Source organism: Pempheris klunzingeri, chromosome 19 (assembly GCF_042242105.1).
Source record: "Pempheris klunzingeri isolate RE-2024b chromosome 19, fPemKlu1.hap1, whole genome shotgun sequence".
NCBI lineage: Eukaryota > Metazoa > Chordata > Actinopteri > Acropomatiformes > Pempheridae > Pempheris > Pempheris klunzingeri.
In genome coordinates, this window is record NC_092030.1 from 10,260,510 (window position 1) to 10,284,029 (window position 23,520).

General features: G+C 39.5%; 1 protein-coding gene across 1 annotated transcript in view; it reads right to left on the reverse strand.

The window, feature by feature from the left end:
* Nucleotides 1-4,357: 4,357 nt before the first annotated feature.
* The window catches only part of LOC139218567 (ras-specific guanine nucleotide-releasing factor RalGPS1-like), an 89,245-nt gene continuing 70,082 nt past the window's right edge, over nt 4,358-23,520 (reverse strand). Inside the window, exons 12-20 of the mRNA XM_070850189.1 lie at nt 13,432-13,558; nt 10,157-10,308; nt 9,973-10,021; nt 9,279-9,359; nt 7,897-8,002; nt 7,674-7,766; nt 6,334-6,439; nt 6,147-6,238; nt 4,358-4,445 (exon numbers count right to left, since the gene is read on the reverse strand). Coding sequence (XP_070706290.1) covers nt 4,416-4,445; nt 6,147-6,238; nt 6,334-6,439; nt 7,674-7,766; nt 7,897-8,002; nt 9,279-9,359; nt 9,973-10,021; nt 10,157-10,308; nt 13,432-13,558 — 836 coding nt within the window. The 3' untranslated portion in view covers nt 4,358-4,415. The remainder of the gene's footprint in view (nt 4,446-6,146; nt 6,239-6,333; nt 6,440-7,673; nt 7,767-7,896; nt 8,003-9,278; nt 9,360-9,972; nt 10,022-10,156; nt 10,309-13,431; nt 13,559-23,520) is intronic.

Here is a 23,520-nt window from a genome sequence, read left to right on the forward strand (position 1 = left end):
CATGATGTAGTTTATGTGCAAATTACTTTGAAAAGGCCACACTACATTTACAACATAACATTGTAACATTGACAAAAACTGACGGTCTTAGGTCAGTAGTAAAAAACAAAAAAAAGGCTAATATCTTTAGCCCTTTACCTTTCCTTATTATTTTGGTAGTCATGATAGGTCACAGGCATTTTATTTGATTTTATTTACTTATTGATCTTCATAATTATGCATCTGTTTCTATTTGATTATAAATGTTATTTTTAAATGTGCTCTATAAATACATTGACTTGACAATACCAATATTGATATTTGACATGACTCCAATCGTAACTTTTAAGCCAATAATTTTTAATCAAATGTCATGACAACCACCCAGCAGTTGCTGAGATGTTTCAGTCTGGACCAAAGTGGTGGACTGACACCATGATGCTCACATGGTGGAAGTGTTTCCAAAGACATATCTTTAAATTTCTCTACTGACCACAAAATTCCTGTAACTTTTTGACTAACATGTTGTATATTTCAATTCCAATGTATCCACTAAGCTGATATTGGCTAATATGCTGTATCAGCTCAGCACGTTTTAACATTCACTGTGATGGATTACAAGAATCAAGCATGTGTCAAGAGTTTGCTTATTGATTTTCCTATCCCACACAAATGCCTGGAACAGGCAAAACAGTAAATTTAAATGTTTGAAACACAGCAGCATGATTTGCTGAATGATAAGCTGTGATATAAAGTAAATGAGTTATAGTAAACACTGATTTTCACCACTATGGTCCCCTTGAAATAAAAAGAGCCTTCATGGCTGCATTCATCTGAATACAGACATTAACATTGGAGATAAAATTGTACTAGCAGAAGAAATCCTGACTATTCATCCACTGGACATTTTTGTTAAGGACAATATATGAATGAGTGCTGAAAAACAAAACGAACATTCAACGTATAAGATAAAGCGGTTATTCTTGACAAGTTGATTTCATTTCTATTTTTCAGTATTTTTTTCCACCGATATGAGTGATATTACAAATGACTAACAGTTACCATGATTTACAGGGAAACATTAGAAATATGACATCTCTTGGTAAATACTTAACTTCATTTCATATTTTCTACTGTTATAAGATAATTCCAGTTTATTATATCTTGGATCTTACTTTCAAAGCTTTGTCCAATCCATTGGATATGATAACACTGTACCTAAATTAATAAAGAGGTCAGGGAACATCAGATAAATCCAGATGATTTAAATCAGTCTTTGAACCAGATTTAAGACTGAACGTGAGTGCAGGACGATCCCTCTTTGCAAAGTCTGCGAACTGTCTGTATACAACTACTGCATGAACAAGTATGATAGGTAAAAGCTGAAGTAAGAAGTGGATCTGTAAACTGCAGTGGGTCTTTATAACACATGGGTTGGGTAATAATTTTAACAATCACCTTCATTTTCTCCTCCTAAATAATGGAAAAGTCTGTCTGCCTGTCTGATCCTCAGACTGCCCATGTGACCCACTGAAGTACTGGGTGTGCTTTAAAAAAGAATCACATCTGAAGGAAAAAGTGTGGGTTCCGAAGGGGCACACTGGAAAGGGGGATGAAAAGCAAGCTGTCCTAGAGATGGGTAAGTTAAATTGTAAAAATAGGTATAATGACAAACACTTCCCAACATTTGTATCGCTCAGGCATTCATGGTGCTGCACTCATTTGTACTTGCAAGAAAGTGACTGAAGGAGCTTTGTGAAGAATGAAAAAGTAGGGCTGGACCCTGCTCACTTTCACACCTCCACATGTCTGGCCAATCACTGCATAATGTGGGTGTGATAATTAGATTGTTTCGGAATTACAAAAATTGTCAAACACAGCCTCTCAAATTGAAGGTCAGAGCACTGTAGAGGGTGGGGTATATCAACTATCTGACGAGCACTTCCTCTGAGGCAAAGGTAGGGGACACCAGGGTTTGTGGTCACACTTTTTACTCTCGTGAATTGCTCATCAACAACACATCTTACAATAGTCACTCCTACATTACAGGGAAGCTTAAGGCCTTGGGTTTAAATGGGTATCCCTTTCATTCTTATTTTGACAGAAAGTTATTAACCATCAGAGACACCCTTACTGTGGTTATCAATGTGGTTTCAGAAAAAACACATTGTTACTTACTAATACTATAATACTCATTGTATTGTTTAAGCCATGGATGTGAATCATGATTATTTGTTTGTAAAATGACATCACAACAAATGTTTGATATCAACATGGAGAAACAGCAGCCTTTAGTTTGACTGTAATAAGCACTGTGACAACCAACCCCGCTCTACCCTATTTTAGTGCACATAATCAGAACTGTCCATCATGCAATGGGGTTGATTATCACAGTGCTTATTCCAGCCAAACTAGAGGGTGCCATACCTTTCCAATGCTGGAGTTGGGATTGGGGGTGACCCCACAGTGACTAGACAGCTATGTGGAGGTGAGAATGGAGCCAGGGTTTGAACGTTTTTCATTCATTACACAACTATTTCTCACTTTTCTTGTCAGCAACCAAGTGCAATCAGTATGAATGTCTGCCAGGAGAGAAAAATGATATCACATCTCCCCCCTCTCTTTGACAGCTGGCTATTTCACTACTATTTCACTAATCCTTTGTGAGAGGCCATTTAGACCAGCTATGCCATGGTTGGGCAGTCATCATACAAACTAGTTCTAGCATAACCCAATTCTAACACCACCTTCTTCCTGTCTCTACAGATGAGCCCATTCAGTCTACCAAGTAAACTGATTTTGTTTTTTTATACCCACAGTCAAGATCGACTCAAGACTCAACACCCACATTATCACAGACATGGTACCAAGCCACCTTATGATCTTGTGTTTGATTTTACCCTCTAGTGAACGAGACCCTGAAATAAGATATTCCATTTTGCTGTGTTCCCAGTGCTCAGTAATTACCTTGGAGAACAACGTTAGTTTTACTGATAGGAATGACGGCCAAACCAACAAAATTTAAGTCTAATGCAAGTTATAATAAAGTAGAATTATCCTTTAAATTCAATATAATATTTTGTTTCCATTTAACAGTACCAATGTTGATGGAGTCTTCCCCTATTCCAGTGTCCATCAGTTGAAGATTTTTTTAGGGTGGCTTCCCACCAACAGTCTCTCTGAGGAGCCTTCCTGCAATGGATGGTAAATCAAAGATAATCCATCGTACCATTTCCCTTTGATAGCCAACTGTCAAAAAATAAACTCTTTTACGAATAAATACATTATTTACACACACTTGATTGTTCAAAGTTTGGTACTTCATTGTAATTATCTTTAAATTAACTCCACCAGCAGCCTGGGCATACTGGTGTAGCTCATCAGCTGGCTGCCATCTGCATTATTGATTGTAATTATAGACTTATTCAGTACCATTTTCTTGGAGTTTGACAAATTTTGATTTGTTCTGTACAAAATATTCACTGTTGCTATTTGTAAACCTTATTATCTACATCAGCAAACACCTTTTACAGGAGGACTACCAGCTGAGGTAGGAAGGGGATGAACAAGTGACCTGATCCAAGGCTGCTTCTTAATTTCGCCAACAATTCAAGAAAGGTTAATAAAGCCAACTTCATGATTCCATATTGTATTTGTACAACTACAACTTCTCTTGTTTTGGAAAGACATCTGTGCAGCTGTTTGACACAGGACTGAAGGTGATGAAGTCTCATCTGTCCTTTTCGCTGTAGTGCATGGTATTAAATGAGGCCTTCAAACAGGGTCATGTTATTCATGCTCACAACTCTCGACCTTTTCCAGTTCATTAGTGGGGATGTGCACTGACATTGTTTCCCACTCTTCCTCCTTGGTATGTTGAAGTGAAGAAAAAACATTGCAACAGCAGTTTCACAGATTTAACCACCAAAGGTGTCCTTTTCAACTTTTCACCTTGAAAACCTGAGCTCCATTTCAAGGCCGTGTATCACTACCGAAGATCAACATTAGTCATATAACACTGTTGTCCACATTTGTGCACTAATGCATCTTTTCACCCAAGCAAAAACCCAACGTGGGCCAAAAAATAATGTACTTGCTCACATGTTTGTACTTGTTTTTAGCAGCGTAATGAATGACAGTGAACAAGGAAGCTTAAAGAAAAAGCACAAGGGACAACCTCACCAAAATCTTCCATTCACTTGGTTTTTCCACTGTCTACATTACACTTACTTATGTTGAAGAAGACAGCAGTTATGTTGGTATATGCAGTCATACATCCAGTATCAAAGAGCGTCTTCTATAATATCAAATGCTCCTTAACTGCCATCTCAGTAGATACCATCAAATTCCACTGTGTTCCATAATTTAGTCTATACTCTCCAAACAAATGGGAAAATGGTTTGGCACAACAATATCCCACAGGGTAAAGTCCGCTCTCATTCAAATGACATGAGGTTTGCTGGTATCTGTTGGAAGAATAGAACAGATATTTAACACAAATATTAGCAATAGGTAAAACTGCTAGATGTGTCAAAAGTTTAAAAAAAAAAAAACATACACCAAGCCACTTAGGCCTTATTCAGAGTCTGCTTGGCATCTGTATAGCCATTGTAATTGATTGATTTTGGCAGCTTAACTTCAGCACTGATATATTATCATCTTATCGTCTCATCTTATCACCTTCTTTTATAATACAACTTAGATCCATGTTGGTAACATTATTTTGCCTGTATGGCACATCCAATATGAGCTTTAGATGTCAATTGTTGCAATAAATGACATGATGTTGTGTAATGTGGTTCGTATGTGTTGCATTTGAGTGTGCCTGGCAGCTGGAGAGGCTGAGGTAAAGAAATGTGTAACAACCTCTGAAACCACAATGTCTGGATTTCATTTTGTTTTTCTTACATGATTTTTCCCCCCAGCAAGACACAAAAAGGTGTATATTTTCACTTACTGTACTTGCTTGAGCTAGGCTAGCAGTGTTAGTGCTAAACTAGGCCAGACATGCCCAGAAAGTAGCTCTGTATGGCAAAGAAATGAACTCATCTCCATCCTCTTACCTGACTCTAGCTAAGACAGCAAACCAAAATATTTAGCTGTTGAGTACAATTTAAAAGCCCATTTTAAAATCAGTTTTTGAATTTTAAAATTCAATTAGGGTGTAACTGGTAACCACTGATAATGGCTTTTAAAACATCTTTCAAATAATATCATATCTTTTCAAATATAAAACCAGTGAAAGAGACTACTTCAGTCATACAAATTTAAAAAATGGAGTATAGTGAACATAACTTGGTCAATGTATTAAGTGATGCTTTAAAGAGAACAAACATCTGATATCACTGTCCTACAAAAGTACATTACATTATACATTATTCTATGTCAAACAGAAATGCCACCGCAAGGTCCAGGAGAGATGTCCATTGGAAGAACATAATACAGTATTTTGTGACTTTACTCAAAGGGGTTATCAGGGGCAGGAGGAAAGCTAGAGTTTGTGTAATTCATTAAAAAAATGGCTGACCATCTTCATGTTTTCCAGGGTTGCCCTTTAACTTTTTCATATTTGCAAGAGATTGCAAATGAAAGACAGAACAAAATAGTATTTTGTCACATTATGACAAAGTCATGGCTCTTTTTAAAATACTCTTGGCTGTTTGCAGGAAAGCCACCACATGGACAAGGATGCAAACCCTTCTAAGGGCAACTGATCAATATGACTTTACATACTGGAAAAACTGGAATACATACACTATATACTGTATATCCCCACAAGATGTAATTATTACAACACAATTACTTTAACATGTCAGGCAGACCCTTTCCCTGTACAATTATAATGCTGCTCATTCTAATTGCCTGAGAGTTGCATAAACATTGCAGGAAAGAAGAATCTGCAGATTTACTGACCTTTTTGTTTTTGTCAGTTATTAATGCATTTAATTAACCTGTGAAACAGGTAGAAAAAAGCATCTACTCTTTATTCATGTCTCCCTGTTTCTGCTGATGATTCAAGTATTAGTATAGTTAGAACTTTGTGGCCCATGTACCACATACATTTCTATTTATCTTTATCTTTGTATTGTCTCTTTAGGAGAAAAACGTCACTTAATCTTACCCAAACTGACACACGATCCAAACAGATGAGTGTGTGATGAGCATACCTGAGGTCTGCTGCTTCTACAAGCCTCTTCCAGGTTTTTGTGCCAGATGATTGCTGAAAACCTGGATCCTGTCTGGAACTTGTAAACATTGCCTGTGAAGTGACACAAATTGTTCTATGTGACTATCTGAATTTAAATGAAGGAAAAGGAAAAACAAGAGGTGCTCTGTTGATGGTGGAGAGCTGACCTTTGTCTGGGTCATTGAGCTGGAAGATATTGGGTCTGGCTGGATCATCTGGCAGCACCACCATCCATCCAGTCACACACACCTTCTTACAGGGACTGGACTTATACTGTGGAAAACACAGGATTACAATGAATCAGATTCACTGCAAAGATGTAAACACTTAACACATTTTAGCTGTCATACCCACATTAAAAATCAGTTTCCCCAATTGTGCTCACTGCGTTTTGGACATTAATTGTTCACCATGACAAAACCCTGCAGTAAAAATGTACTTTTAGATTTAGAGTGTACTTATTATGGGGCTATGGTATTATACTGGAGTCTATTTATACAGATGCCGTAGCTATGCTGTAACAGATGCACACCTCTTTAAAAAATTTAATGTAATGTAAACTAGAATTGCCGCCAACTAGTCAAGTTGCAGTGCATCCGTCTCTGTCCAGACTGATATGCTTTACACGCATCATCAACCCTGCAGCACAGAGGATCTATATAATCACCACAGTTTCAGAGGCACCTTAGTGTCACTAATTCAGCATCAGGCCAGAGTTATGGATTGAATAATGGTCAGAAAATTGTGAAAATTTGTGAGGATGGCTTGGATCCATTTTTTCCTCCTTCTGTGTATTAAGCACAGCAGTGCTTCTACCTCCATACATGCCATTTTTGTTTAATACTGTGGTCATGGAAATGACCTGCTCTATATCAGACTCCTTAGGACTGGCATTTACTACCTCCACTGGAGCGCAAGAGCACACACGTCGAGTATGTTCAGCAGGGATATACGTTGGCTGGCCTTGTTTGGACCATTTTGTCCCTTACTGCACACTTTTTTGCTCTATATTTTATATATACATATATTTTTTAATATGCTGTATTTGTCGTAAATGGATATTGTATCGCAAGATCAGATATTTTGGTAGAAAACAAATACATTGTCAATGAACATTTCACAGATTCATTATCAACATATTTGCAACTTGCCAGATACATTAATTTATTTCAACATTATATTGATAGAAAACGTAATTATATGTTTTTTTTTTTAAATTGGCTGTTATAAATTAGTTATATATAATACTTTCTAGGAGACAGGGTTAATGGTTGAACAGCAATAATCTCTTTATAGTATCACTAGTAACACTGAAAAGGGTATTGTGTTTAAAACACAAAGGAAGTCTGAGTAACAGATCCATGAGTTTGAGGGTTCATCAGACGTTAAACACTGCACAGATGTTTCTAATAAGATGATACTTGCCTTAGAGATTGCAGAGTAAACAATAGAACCCCATCCTCACAATACAAAGTATTTTTTCATGTTCTTCAAGCATTGAACTTACATGTTTCCTCTCAGAGGCTCTCAGTGCTTTCGCCCCATAGAATGTCAGTGTTGATCCAGACAGAGTGATCCAAAATCTGGTCCACGATGACAACTGCAACACAGCAAATAAATGGGTATTCAGAAACATCTCACTCAAGACATCAGATAATTCCATTGCTGACATAGTGAACCATATTTAAACAGAGTAGTTTAAACCACAGTGAAATCAAAGATCACCTTACCCTGGGCTTCCGTCCCCCTTTCAATAGTGTTTTCCTTCGCAGGGGTCCTTCAATGGTCACACTACCGGCCTCACTGCATCCATAGCAGGAGTTGGCAGCAGAGGAGCTAAGAGTGATGGGGAGTGGAGAAAGAATGAAAAGACAGGACCCAAACACAAAATAAGATAAGCAATTTATGATTCCCTGTGATTCCCTGTGCACCATATGATGCTCTGTGAAAACAGTGCTGGTTCTACTTTATGTAGGTTTTCATTGCAACCAACCTGATTTCAATGATTAGTATAGAAGAGGAACTAGTCCTTAAAGTTTTATTAAACATACAACCAACACTTTTAATGCTTGTTTAGTAGTTATTGACAAAGCACAATGTATTTTCTGGGCTGTGTGGGATCTTGTTTGTATGGACAACAGGCCAAACAGATTACATGGTGTCCTGTGCAGCTATTATAAGGTTTGACAGTAGAAAATATATTTTTATGTTTAGCAATAATAGGGGCACAAATCTATTTAACATCAGCGTCAACTGATCAGAATTTAACACAGTCACAAGTTTTGGACGTGTGGCCACATGCTTGAAAATGTAATACTCTGCTACTACTACTACTACTACTACTTCTTATTGTTGGTCTCTGGATATTCATATGGCTTTTGTAGAGTAAATGTAACAGAAGCAAAGTGGAATTGATATATTATAGTGTGTTCTCTAACCGGTGACAATGACAGTGACTCACCTTCTCACAGAGATAGCATGAAAGTGACCAACACTGACATTATGTTTTTCTAAAGTTAGCTTTTCTCATAGATGAATAGGAAAGACACAAGACACATATGAAGTACACCTCCTCTGCAGTGACTGTCAGTCTGTAGCAGGTAAAGTAAAGTAGGCCAAACACAATCTGATCTGATCAAGAGCTCACATCCATTTTTCATAGCCCAGTTAAAAAAATCAACATCAGAATCAGTATCCCTGTTTTTCTCGATAAATAACAGACCATGCTGTCAAGTTTTTTTTATTAAAACCACTTTAGTCTGAAGAAATAGTCCCTATTAAAACTTTTGACAATGTGTTCTCACAGCAGTTTTGTTTATCTGCTTTTGAGTTTTTTTTCCCTTTAGTAATTGGGTGAATTGACCCTTTATAGAGACTTAGGCAACCACTATAATTCAACTAATGTGTCTAGTAATGTAGCTAGTAAATGGAATGTACACCCTACAGCCCCATTTAATTTGTGACAGCTGATTTCAAAATGACACTTGACTTCCACCAACAACAAGGGAATGAGGTGAGATAAAACACAGTATGTTTCTAACTTCTATTCCCCCATAAATATGAGTTATCTTTATTTAAAGTGACATTAACTTGTTCTCCCACTTCACTGTACCTGTAAACATAGCTGCGGCTCCGGGGGGAGTTGCGAAGTGGGACCCTCCAGTTGGGGCCCAGTGTTGCATACATGCGGCCCCTGTTTGTCACACATTGTCACAGTCAGTCTGAGCATGTATACGTATATATATAAATATAATACATTGATAATATAGGCATATAATATGCAGATACTAGACAGACAGATACTAGATAAGTGATATTCTAGATTTTTCTTTTGTCTGTAACTCCCATGTGCACACCCAAACCAACAAAGAATGTATCCTACAAACAAGTATTGTGTGCATCACAGCTTGATGTGTCTTATTCCTCTGTGTCACAGAAATCCACCAAACTAGAACTATTAAAAATTAGGTCATAAAGTACTGAGAGATGAAAAGCTCATTGTTGGTTTAGTCTTTACGGGATTTGTGGACCATAAGAAAAATACAGACAGAATTGTAAGCTTAATTTTTACAAGAACTTTATTGTCAGTTTATAATCACCTTGAGGAGATGTAGTTGTTTAAATAAGATGCAAGATTGAGGAAGCAATTGTTTTTGTCCTTAGCTTGTTATCTAACTAGTTAGGTAAAGCGCTAATGGTGTAAACATACCTTATTTCTCATTTAGAAGTCATAAAAATCAGAATTAACGATTATATTTAGGTAGGTATGTATGTGGGTTATACAGTATAAGATGATTGGCTCTCACCTCTCCATCCCAGGTGACAGCTCTTCCGCAAAAGAGCTTTCACTACTGCCTATTTGATAAAAAAACAACACAGATTTATGCTTCTGGCTAAAGTTTGAGAAAAGCTAATGATGTAAATGTGGTATCAGCAGATACTGGTTAATGAAATAAATAAAAACTACTGTATTACACAGTATATACATACCTAATGATAGACCATTGGACACAGATGTACTGTGTGGATCATTTCTGACTGGACTCTGAGACTCCAAGAAGCTGTCGTCCAGCAGGTGTCGTGCTTTCTCTATAGGAAACGTGGCACTCCTACTCTCTGACATGCCGTACTGACACATCATACTGTGGACAGAGAACAACAATTAGACAACAAGGAAAACGTACCACAGATCGTGGTTCAAAGATATTACACTGCATTTCACAATAATAGCTAACTTAATTTTCCTGAGTTTCATATATTTGTCTTCATATCATTATACCCAGTGACGTAATAGCACAGTGGGGTCCATTTCAGCAAGCAACACAAGCTTAACACGACTATTCAGTACATTGCATCACACCGACCATGATGCCAAATCAGTACGTATGGTGCAATGAACACGTGACATGAGAGAGGCAAATTTGGTGAAACAGGTGATTTATTCAATATGGCTATGTTCTTGCATGGTTTATTTTTAAGCTATGTTAGTACTGACATATGTATGTTTGCTGAAATACTTCCTTGTTTGATACATGTTGTATGTCCAACATTAAAGGCAGGGTCTAGAGCACTGGAGAAACAAACGGGAGTAGCTAGATTTTCAAGTATCCTAATGACAATGCTCACAAGCTTTAGCAATAAGTCTGCCAAGCCTTGTGGAGGAGTCTGGTCATACGAAATGAGTGCACAGGCAGAGTGCGTGCAAGAAAGCAGGTATGTAGCTCAAGTACTGTAGTGTTCAAATGTACTTCAGTATTTACATGTTTTGTAAATTTTTTTTTTTTTAACTCAAATTTTTTTATTCATTTTTAACATTTTACAAAAACAACAACAGTTACAACGTGGTGTCAGTTGACATTTTGTATGTTGTCCATTTTTCCCATCGCTCTTCGTATTTTGCTTGTTGCAGTCGTATGACATGTGTGAGTCTCTCCATGTTTCGGATTTCTTCCACAATGTCTCTCCGATTATTCAAAGTGGGGGGGGTCTTCTTTATACCATTTCCGTGTGATGGCTTTTTTGGAGGCTGCCAGAAATATTTTAATCAAATACTTGTCTTTACTTGGTATTTCTCTTTGTGTGAGATGCCCTAAATATAGAAAAGTACTTGTCTTGTCATTGGCAATTTGTGGCCAAGAATTTTCCCAGATTCCTCACAGACGTCATTCCAATACTGGGTTACTTTTGTACACTGCCAAAAAATATGTGCATGCCCTACATCTTGTTTTGTCTTCGAATGCTTTTTCCATCTCTACTGGTGTGTAGACCAAAGCTTTAGATTTTGGCTCTCTGATCTTATATATAATATTAAGTTGTTGTTTATTTCTTAGACGTCTGGCTAAAGATTTGGTTGATTTAGAACCTCCTTCATAGTGTGTTTGTTTTAGATATCGCATTTTCTTTTCTACTTCTTTTGTTAATATTTCATCTATTTTTCCCCTTAATTCTTTTATTTTTCCCAATATTTTTTTATCTTTTTTTGATTTGTATATATGTTCCAAATTTTCCAAATGCCCTGAGACAGCCTTGAACTCTGAGAGTCTCTTCTTTTTAATGAATGAAGTATATGATATTAATTTACCCCTCATTACTGCCTTCAAGGCATCCCATAACATTGTTGGATCTGTACCTTCTTTATCATTGTCTTCTCTATAATTTTTAATCTCTATTTTTAAGGTTTCCACTAGGTTAGGATCATTAAGCAAACCCACATTCAATCTTCAACTTGTGGCTTTTATTCTCCTAGTGAGGTCTAATAGTAAATATAAAGTGCAATGATCTGATAAATCAGCTGCACCTATCCTACAATCTACAATTCTAAATCGATCTTCGATGTTCATGAAAAAATAGTCAATTCTTGTATGGATTGAGTGTGGGGCAGAGTAGAATGTATAGTCCCTCTCTAAAGGGTGACATTCTCTCCACACATCAATTACCCCTAGTTAGTACTACTTGAGTCCAGAGTATGATTTAATACCACGTTCCAATCGCCCCCGCAGATCAATATTCCTTCTGTCTCCTGGGTAATGATATCAAACAGCATTTTAAAAAGTGATTTTTCAGATTCTGGTGGGGCATAAATGTTAAATAGTGTAACAACATGCTCTTCCAGTTTCCCCTTGACCATTATATATCTGCCATCTTTGTTTTTTATTTCCTGAGACCTGGCTTAATCTCAGCACCCCAGATTAATCTACTGCTCCCAACGGGCGTACTACCGGACACCAGTGAGAAAATGAAGGACAATATACCACTTGAAAAAAAAAAACTATTACATTTTTAAAAATAATTTGATGAATATTTGAATATACAAAAATCATGACCCATCCCTAGAAACAGTGGAGTAGGTGCATTTTTTCAGTCAGTCTTCTGTGACACACCGCACACATCAGGGTCATCTCTCCTCAACCCCCAGGAATTTTGTATAAAAAAGTTCAGTTCAATTCACATTTTCAAAGCATTCCTATATGAAGAGTCAAATCAATGATCGTGGTCAACAATGAATAAGAATGGATCATGAGCATACTTGCCAACCTCCAGACATCAGAGCCTAAATATGGAGATCATACCTAATTGGGGTTTCTGCGGATCTTCCTCCAGAAAACTGTTAATTTCAGTTTCACAGTTTTCCTGCATTCTAGTGAATTTATGAAGTAATTTTGCTGCTGAAATGTGGGTTGGGAGAATAGGTGGAAGGGGGCCTTACAGGAGTTGGCAAGTAGTGTCATCTACAAATATTAACTTTCTATAAAAAGTAAATAAAGGAGAAAAACACATTATACAAATATTGCATTAAAGACCAGAAGACTTGACTTTAGTACACATCAATGACGAAATGTATGTTGTGTTTGTGATTTCTATTATGCACCTTAAATGCAATTAAGTTTTTACTAAAAGTCTTCTTCTGAACTAATCATTCTGGTTGGTTTCAAATGAAATTGTGATTGCGATATCAGAGTGAACTGTCTTTTTTGTACAACATAAGTGTGAGAATTGGAGCCTTGAGTGGATTTTATAAGCTTCACTAGTGACAGTAGAGCTGTAATTTGGAAAAATACAGAGTCTTTAATGTTTTGTACATGCACACAGTTCTTTTAGTTTGTTATTTTCTAATTGAATCTGTGGCTAGATTTGCATTCTGACTTGAATTTGCTTATTGATCTTATTAAACACTTTTAAACTAAGAGTTTACAGGTTACAGTTTAACATAGATTTATATTGATCTCAGAAACACTCAAACTCTGGAAAAGGCCAGTCATACTCACTTGTTTCCTAGACTATGGCTCTTTCTGTGGTGAGATGGAGGTGGGGTGGGGATGTGAACCCCCACAGTGGCGTCAGGGCAGGTTGGCCGTCGATTATATCTCATAGAGGCAGACACCTCAGACAGACCTGAAACACAGAAAAGTGTTCATCACTGCTAACTGCTACAACACTGCAATCCTATTTTAGCTTGTATGTGTAACTACATCAGAGATGATTACCAACTATGCTGTTGACTAAAAGCATCTCTAGATTTTGACAAGTTAAACGTGAACACGTGACAAGAAGTTAAACGTGTCTTTTTGTGTTTTTTTGTCAGCATATTCATGCAGGCACTCTTGCTCCTGCTGCCTAATACTGCTTATCTTAATTGTAGGACATGAACCTAACTGTCATCCATAGCATTTAATATACAGATGGTGGGGAGCACCCCTCTTTTTTTATAATTGGTTCAGAGTGATTTTCTTACTAAACTTGTTCTGAATACTGTTCAGTCACCATAGTCCGAATGAGAGAAGAGGGGAGTTTGAAAACATGTTGGTTTGCTGACAGTTTAGAGGTTTACAGTTTACAAGACTTTAAATGGTATTAACCTCTTACTTTTAAATGCTGTGCTTTACTATAAAGTACGTCTAAATGCAACAAGTATCTGAAAAAAGTAAATAAAGAAAAAAGAATAAAAAAAGCATTTTGAATACAGCAGTAAAGCAAGTTGTAGGCTTGGGGCCTTTCTCTGTGGAGTTTGCAGGTTCTCCCTGTGCTTGCGTGGGTATTCTCTGGTTACTCCGGCTTCCTCCCACAGTCTAAAGACTGCAGTTTAAATTGCCCGTAGGTGTGAGTGTGAACGTGAATGTGATTGACTGGTGACCAGTCATGGGTGTAACCCGCCTCTCGCCCAATGCAAGCTAGGATTGGCTCCAGCCCCCCTGCAACCCTTAAGGATAAGTGGTATAAACAATTATTATTATTATTGTTATAATTATTAACACTATTATTATTATTGTTATTATTATAGATTGTTTCAGTTTCCGTTTGTCAGTCATAATTTTGGTATTATGACAACACTAACTAAAGCAACTTATTACTTCCAAATGAAAGTAACAAATAACATAAAAAACATTACATTTTGAAAGTGACTTCAACAATGACAACAAGGCGGACCACAGATAGCTCATAGAGAGCTTCATCACATGGTGCAACAACAATCACCTGAAGCTCAATATCTGAAAGGCCAAAGGGCTGCTGGTGGACTGCCAGAGGAACAGAGGTCTCCCTGTCCTGATTATCATCCAGGCAGCAAGTGGAGTGTAATTTCAGTGACTATTATTGTGTCAGTTTTTGCTAATGCACAAGTGAAAAAAGCACACTTAATTTGCAGCACTTTCAACAAAGCAGGGAAATACAACTGGAGAGACAGAGGACAGCACGGAGAGACAGCTGCGAGTGATTTGGCGAATGGGGGCCATCGCAGACCAGTGGAGACGGGCGGAGGGCGTCTGGATACCTAAGGAAGAGAACTCAACCAGGCTGGAGCAGTTCCGATCCATCTCACTCCTCAGTGTGGAGGGAAAGGTCTTCTTTAGCATCCTGGCTAGAAGAATGACAGACTTCCTCCTAAAGATCAAGTACATTGACACCGCAGTACAGAAAGGCGGCATTCCTGGAGTCCCGGGGTGCCTGGAACACACCGGGTGGTCACCCAGCTAATCAGGGAGGCACGTGAGGGGATGGAGATCTGGCAGTGCTTTGGCTGGACCTAGCCAATGCATATGGGTCGATCCCCCATAAGCTGGTGGAAACTACCCTGGACCGACACCACATACCCTGCAAGATCAAGAACATCATCCTGAACTACTATGGGGAGTTCAGGTTGAGAGTGACATCAGGGAGTATAATATCCAACTGGCACCGGCTCGAGAAAGGGATCATAACTGGCTGCACAATCTCAGTTATCTTGTTTGCTCTTGCCATGAGCATGCTGGTAAAGGCAGCTGAGACGGAGTGTAGAGGCCCCCTATCAAAGTCTGGAATTCGACAGCCCCCCATCCGCGCCTTCATGGACGACCTCACGGTGACCACCACATCAGTGCCAGGATGCAGGTGGATCCTTCAGGGCCTGGAAAAGCTCATCCGCTGGGCGAGGATGAGTTTCAAACCAACAAAATCCAGATCCATGGTCCTGAAGAGAGGGAAAGTTGTGGACAAGTTTCGCTTCGCTGTGGACGGCATGTCAATACCATCTATCACTGAGAAACCAGTCACTAGCCTAGGAAAGGTTCTTGACTGCAGCCTCAGAGACACAGCGTCAGTCCAAGTGATCATCAAGAAGCTTGATGCCTGGTTGTCTAAAGTGGACAAGTCTGGCCTACCCGGCAGGTTCAAGGCATGGTTATACCAACATGGCATCCTGCCCCGCGTACTCTGGCCGTTGCTGGTCTATGAGGTGACTTTGTCCACTGTAGAGACCCTGGAGAAAAAGATCAGCTCCTAGCTCCGAAGTTGGCTGGGTCTCCCACGTAGTCTCACAAGTGCTGCTCCAGCACTAAACTCCAGCTTCCCTTCAGCAGCCTGGAGGAGGAATTCAGGGTTTCCCGCACAAGAGAGGCACTAGCCTATCGAGACTTGAGCGACAGCAGAGTGGCATCAGCAGGCATAGTGGTGAGGACAGGCAGGAAATTTAAAGCTCAAGAGGGGCTGGAGCTAGCGGAGTCCCGGCTGAGACACAAGGCGCTGGTGGGCTCGGTGACTGTCAGACGAGCAGGGCTGGGACCCATCCCTCAGCCACGGTGCGACCTGGCCCAAGGCAAGGACAGACGCCATCTTGTCCTGGAGGAGGTATGGGCAGGAGTTGAGGATCAGAGGACCAGCAGGATGGTGAGCATGCGGCAGCAGGGGGATTCAACAGGGTGGGAAGGAGCGCTGGAGAGAAAACTGACCTGGAATGACATCTGGAAGGCAGAGCCACAGCGGATCAAGTTCATCATCCAAGCTGTCTACGATGTGCTACCCAGTCCATCTAACCTGCACGTCTGGGGAAAGAGTGACCTTCCAACATGTCCTCTCTGCCTAGGACGGGGCACATTGGAGCACATCTTGAGCAGCTGCCCAGTAGCCCTTGGCGAAGGACGCTACCGTTGGCGCCACGACCAAGTGCTGAAGACAGTGGCCGAGACCATCTCCACTGCAGTGGCCAACAACAGACAGACCCACACACAGGGGAAATACTTTTTGTGAAAGCCGGAGAAAAGCCACAACCACAGACAACATCAGCAGCCAGCCTACTCTCATCGGCATCAGACTGGGAACTGCGGGTTGACTTGGGCAGGCAGCTCAAGTTCCCAGAGCACATAACACTGACCTCTTTGAGACCAGATATGGTGCTAACATCTGCGAGCCAATAGAGGTAGGATGTCGAGGCTTTGCTGCCCGCTCCCTCAGCAAGATCTACACCCTGCTTGGCATCACAGGGGCTGCAAAGAAGAGAGCCATCAGGTCCACCACAGAGGCAGTAGAGAGAGCCTCGAGGTGGATCTGGATCAAAAGGTCCGAGAAGTGGGCCATCGCTGCTGGGACACAAGTCGGGGTCTGATCACACCCGACTGGGTTGCCTGAGGGAGGGTGTCTGATGTTGAAAGACCCGAAACACCCGATGATCTCAGGATACATACATCACTGATGATGTGTCCCAGCGCATCCACAGATGTATGTATACACCAAGTAAGCTGTACAATAGGAGCTACACTTGACCAAATAATCCTTTGAAAAGTCATATTCCTGATGATTAATGCTAGCTCTTAGGTAATCTCTAAGCACGTGTGTGCTTACTCAGCTACTTGAACTGCAGCTAAGACATAACAAAACAGTTTGGATGAATTAGCCAGATTGCAGTCTGAAACTTCCCAACACAGACGATTTATGGAATATAATCATTCAAATGAGCTTATATTCTCTGGATGATTACAGCTAAAGTTACAGACAGCATCACCACGAGATGTTTTTTCCCTGCTTACATACAGTGATGCAATGCATGAACTGGGTGAAGGCATCAGGTCACATGGAATTTCTCTTGTTTTTGTCCTTGCACATGTTCTGCTCAGTCCAAAATGCCATCTTATACTCACTTGTACATAGAGAGAGAAAATAAAACAAATGATTCTGTTTGGCAATGTATGAAGTGCATAACCATTGTTTATGCGGAATGAGCCAACAAGCCACTGGACCCTGCCAGAGCAGCCTTTCTCTGCTATGTTATATAACTCCAAATGGTCATCTGACCGGTATGAAGAGAACACCATCTGCAGTTATTATGTACTGATGAGACACTCCTGATGCCTGACAGCCAGCCACCACTAAAGTATATGTACAAGTTCATTCAGAACAACAGTTGTCCCATTTCTATCTAGACAGTGAATAGCAACTAAATGGCAATAGAGAAATAACTAAAAATACTAATACTAAAACATTTTTATTAGTTGTGTTCATCTCCAGAAGGTATCAAACTGATCATGACTTTCAGTCTCAGTTTTGATTTTCATGCATAATGACCTCTTTTACTTTTCACACTTGACTCCCTTTGACTGTCGATACTTGTGTAACTTTAATCAAGTACATTTTTGATTGTAGAATGTTTGGAAAGAGTAGAGAAGAGAGAAAAGTTTTTGGACAAGCTGTTATTTTTTTTACTTTGATCTAAAGAGTAACTTTTCACTTGCCCACTGCACCCACCATTGGTTTGCCACGTTTATCAAATAAAAAAATTCTGCTTTGTAAAATACTAAGTGTGTTATCAATACTTAGTCGGACGACTGACACAGTTAGAAGTGTCCGCACAGCTTTGTACAGCAAAGGCAGCAGAGTTGCAGGAGTCAGATTTCACTTTTCACATGACAAGAGTAAGGAGTTGACCAACAAGAAAATGACGGAGGTTTTGGAGTTAAAGTGTAAAGCAAAAGCGCATATTTGGCAAGAATTTGGATTAAGATGAAGATCTAAACAACATCTACATGCTTCATCAATGAATACCCTTTCTTGTGAAATGTGCACTATAATCAATAACACTGGTGCTGTCAGAAGCTTATCAACTGGAGGGAAAATCTCCTCACAGTGCCATCCCTAGAAGTATCACACTTCCATAAAGATAGAGGACTTTCAAGACAGATTTCAAAAATCAAAATGTGAAGCAGCAGGGGCCTAAATAATCTGACTTTTAATCACTGGGTCCCATTTCGAATAATGCAACTCAATAACATGTTTTGCTTGGAACTACCAGGAATTCTGTTTTTCAGACTTGACAAAGCTTTTGGTGAGCCACAGAGGATGATGAGATGATTTAAGTCATGTTACATGAAAGTCTATGCTGCTATGGTTCTATTAATTTATGCAAGGTTGCCAAAAATACACTTGATACACTTTTACTCCATTATTATCTATCACACCTTCCAAACATCACACTGTTCTCACTCGCCTCCTCCAAGTCACTCTCCCTGCCCTCTCTCCAGCTTCTCTTTTCAAATTTCACAACACCTCCCTCCTTCCATCTCCCTCTCTGTCCACAGAAGTCAATATGAGATTATTTGGTAAACTATTGCATTCTGTTCATATTTGAACAGCATGGCTCTACATGATCACATACCCTTCTGAACTTTAAGTTGATCCTTTCTTGTTTACCTCTATGCCCACTTTGCTGCCATCTGTCTGTTCTCTTATTTCCTTTTCTATTGCCTGATAACAACAAAGTGAGCATGACATAAGGAGCAGTGTTTGGTTAATATAAGTAGCTCCATAGAAATACAGCTATGAATTTTTAAAAAAAGCCTTATGTCACTATTCCTTCTCATGTTTATTTTCATGATGTGCAAATCAGTGCTGTCTCTTTCAACAGTGCCGCTTAATTAATTAATTAATGCTGATCTGTGCCAAATTTTATGTACAATATGTAAAGGATAATGCCCAACGATGATTCTCTGCAAGTTTGATGATTCTCTGCCTCCACGTTGTCCATTAATTCCTGATAATGGACACCTTGAGGGGCATTATCCCGCTTATACCATGGACACCATGGAACCATTCATTTATATTTTCATGCATTTTGCAACCAAAATCTAAACTCTGTTTGCCTGGTAACGCCTGAGGATTTGACTAACAGGTGCCATCCCATTAGGTTGTTATGCAATGGAAATGTTAAACTACTCCAGTAAATAGGACAGACAATATTTACGACATGGCAATGGGAGATTCTAGTCTGCTCAGCGCATAGATCCCTTCCGCTCAGCGTTATGCCAGCAAGATTCAATGTAAATAACACTGCACGTGGTTGACAAACAGTAAATATAATTTCTCAGTATGTTTAACAACAATAGCTAGCTAACCAGCTATGTCACTGTCCCCAAATCAATATGAGGATTTTCATGAACAAATGAATGTCGGTGTGTAACGTTGTTGTTGGCTGCAGCCTGAAGCAGGAAGTTGAATGTGAGATGTGAGATTATTACTTGTGCTGACTTCACCCTACCGACACATCACAGACAAAAGCTCCAGATCACAGGGTCACCCCTGTGACCAGCGATCATTAATGTTCAAAAAAGGTTGTGTCTCCATCTTGTGGTGTTCAGAGGATGAGACACCGAAGGACCAGCGTTATAATCACTGTTGGAAAAAAGCTAACTTGGACACCCAGCAGCCAATCAGAATCAAGTATTCATCCAGACCATGGTATAAAAAAGAATAAGAATAGATGAAAGCAGTACAGTATTGGGGGAGAGACAATTTGATACTCTCTGAATATTGGGGTCATTGTGGTTAGGACCACTCAGCTGGGGAATGAACTGACCTTTATGTGTAAAATCTGTGGAATGGCCCTTTCAGATTAATCCATTAGTCGTAATGGATTAATCTTAAAAACGTAATGGAACGTAAATTGGAAATATGCAATTCTTTCCTAGTGGTCTAGTCCTATATTGAAGTACAATGACAATAGATATTCTACATACAACTAACTGTGGCATTTGATGCAGTGGCTCCAGCCCCCCCGTGGCCCTGACGAATAAGCGGTTTAGATAATGGATGGATGTCACGACTGAACTAATCAATTAGTGAAAAAAAAATGTAATTAATTCCATCCATTCCGTCAGGGTTGCAGGGGAGCTGGAGCCAATCCCAGCTGACTTCGGGCTAGAGGCGGGGACACCCTGAACTGGTCGCCAGCCAATCACAGGGCCACATACAGAGACAGACAAACACTCACTCTCACACTCACACCTACGGGCAATTTAGAGTCACCAATTAACCTAGCTTGCATGTCTTTTGGGTTGTGGGAGGAAGCCGGAGTGCCTGGAAAGAACCCACGCTAGCATGGGGAGAACATGCAAACTCCACACAGAAAGATTCCAGGTTCAAACCAGGATTCGAACCTGGAACCTTCTTGCTGTGAGGCAACAGTGCTAACCACAGCACCACCATGCTGCCCCAATTTATTCCACTCAACTGTTTTAATTTATAGTTAACTACACTGACAAACTGCTGTTTTAAGTTCACCAAAGCAATTTATTCTCTCCCTCTCTCTCTCCACCGACCACAACATCTTCTCTTTAGGCTTTAACTGGATGTTTTCCCCATTATAACATGTAAAACATTCTGATAACGTCATACTGAGCAGATTATTTTTTTGTCATGGTGGCATGCTGTATCCTGCCAGACATTTCCATGTAATAGCTCAGACACTCCTAAATGATTCACTGATGTCCTGTGTAGTAACTGAGGCATGTTACACTGTTGGCAGATAGAGAGAGAGAGAGAGAGAGAGACAGAGAGAGACAGAGAGAGAAAATAGCAGTTACTGTGGTGACCATTACAACCAAATTCCACATATGGCTGGCCAGTCTGCTAGACATGAGTCTATGGAAAAAGATCAATGTGTTCAGTCCCTGGGGATGCTGCTATGGGATGGCTGACTGATCTACATTGCTCCAGTGGAGCAATGTTTTAATAAGCTTTATACGGTTTGTATCATGTGTCCTGGTCCATGTGCTCTGCCATCATGTACAGGAAGGTGATACACATTTCTTTGAGTGCAAACAAACTGAAAGGTTCCTTAGTCCTACAGTCAAAAACTCAGATGCATTTATTTAAAGTAAAAAAGCAGCAAAGAGCAGGTAAGAGTCTCCCATTACCGAAGGAATATTTGTGGAACTGGTAGAGGTTGGTGCATCTTGAAAAAAGAAAGAGAGCTGAGAATTTCTGGGATACAAATATGACTTTTGGAAATATGAATTGTACAGGTACATGAAAATAATCTAAACAGATCCGAATTAAAATCAGCGCATACAAGGAAAGTAAAATATATTTTGGGCATTATATCAAAGGTGAATCACTAGTGGTAAACACTAAACTAAATTCATAAAATAAATATGGAGCTCTGCATCGAGATGTCAGATAATGTTCAGCAAAACGTAGGAGGCACATCACACATCGACACAGATATGGATAGATAATTCTTAATTTAATAACACCCCAGTTTAAAAGTATGCAGTTAAATAGGTATCAGGCATGTTAATCAAACTTAATCAAAGAAAGTGCCAAAATTTAACACAGGGTCTAATTTGCGGGCCAAACGGGCTCAACATTTAGTGAAGACTCTAAAAGTGACTCTTTTATTAATGTATATAATATAATATAATAATAATAATATATATTTTATCCAGAAATATGAATTTAAACAGCCAAACTTCAACAACTTTTCCTCAATAAAATAAATAGAATTTTAAATATTTTTTTTCTTTCTTTGTACTATCCTGATGTTCTGTCTCATAGTGTCTTCTTATATTTATATTCTTTAATTATGGCCATTATCAGCTCCACAAATAAGACACACAGGTTTACCTCGACAGACAAACTCTGCCCCCCACCTGCTTTGAAAGTCTCTGTTTTCAAAGTCCACTTTTCGTTTAGCCATTTATTTTGGGGGGGCTAGCTTAATGGGGCGTTTCCACTAGTACCTACTCAGAGTAGAGCTGAGTAGGTACTAGTGGAAACACGCCATGAGTGTCGCTATAACAGCGCTGAGCGAGGCATTGATCAGCTGATCGGTGTGTCATTATACCTGCGGGAGGAGGGGCTGCTGCACGGGTCCTGACTAGCGCTGCAGCTGTTCAGTGCATTGTGGGATTTGTAGTATGAGAGGTGGGAGTGCTGTTTACCGACAGGCCATTCTTAATAGTCACATGAAATTATCTCGCGGGCCGTATATAATTGTATCGCGAGCCACATCTGGCCCGCGGGCCTTGAGTTTGACATATATGCTCTAAGAGATATATGTTACTATATCACTGTAATTCTTCGGAATAAACCATACCAGGAAGCGATACATACTAAGAGGAACTGGGGTACAGATGAATAATATTATCAATTGTACACATTCACCATGTGAAAGGAAATTGACGTTAATTTCCTCCTGCGTATGCAACAAAATTCATGTACTGAGCTTGGCTGTTGTTGAGAAGAGCAGCACTGCAACACAAGCAGGTGGAGTTAGGCAAAGCACATTAGAGAAAAAAGGATTATTCTTTTATCTACTTTGTTTTAGCCAATATTGAGTCATTAAAATATGTCTGGATCGACCCCAATACAAATCCTTAGGATCAGCTTGGGCCATCCTTTGTTATTGTAATTTGATGTTTGAAATCTCTTCTTTTTTTGACAAAAATAGAAAAACAAAACAGTTTACTGAATTTTGGGATTGGGAGGGTTCCTTGGACATTATTCATGCTCATGATCATGCTACATGTTCTTACTGACATATATGTAGATGAAAGCACAGCTCACACACAGACAGCCATGCTTTCTGATGCGGATCTGAGTTCATTCTTCTTTATTACCCTGACCTACATTAAGCTCTTGGCTTGTTTTTGCTGCATTACATCACCTCGGCCTGCTCCAAATTAACCCCTCAAAATCCTGACACAACACAAGAAAGGAAAATAAAGGAAGTGGACTGGCCATCTACAACATGTCCTCACGGAACTTTTTAGTCACTGCACTGGCCTGTGTGCACAGTTTACAAATGCAGGAGGAAAATTGTTTGTCTCTACAGTTTT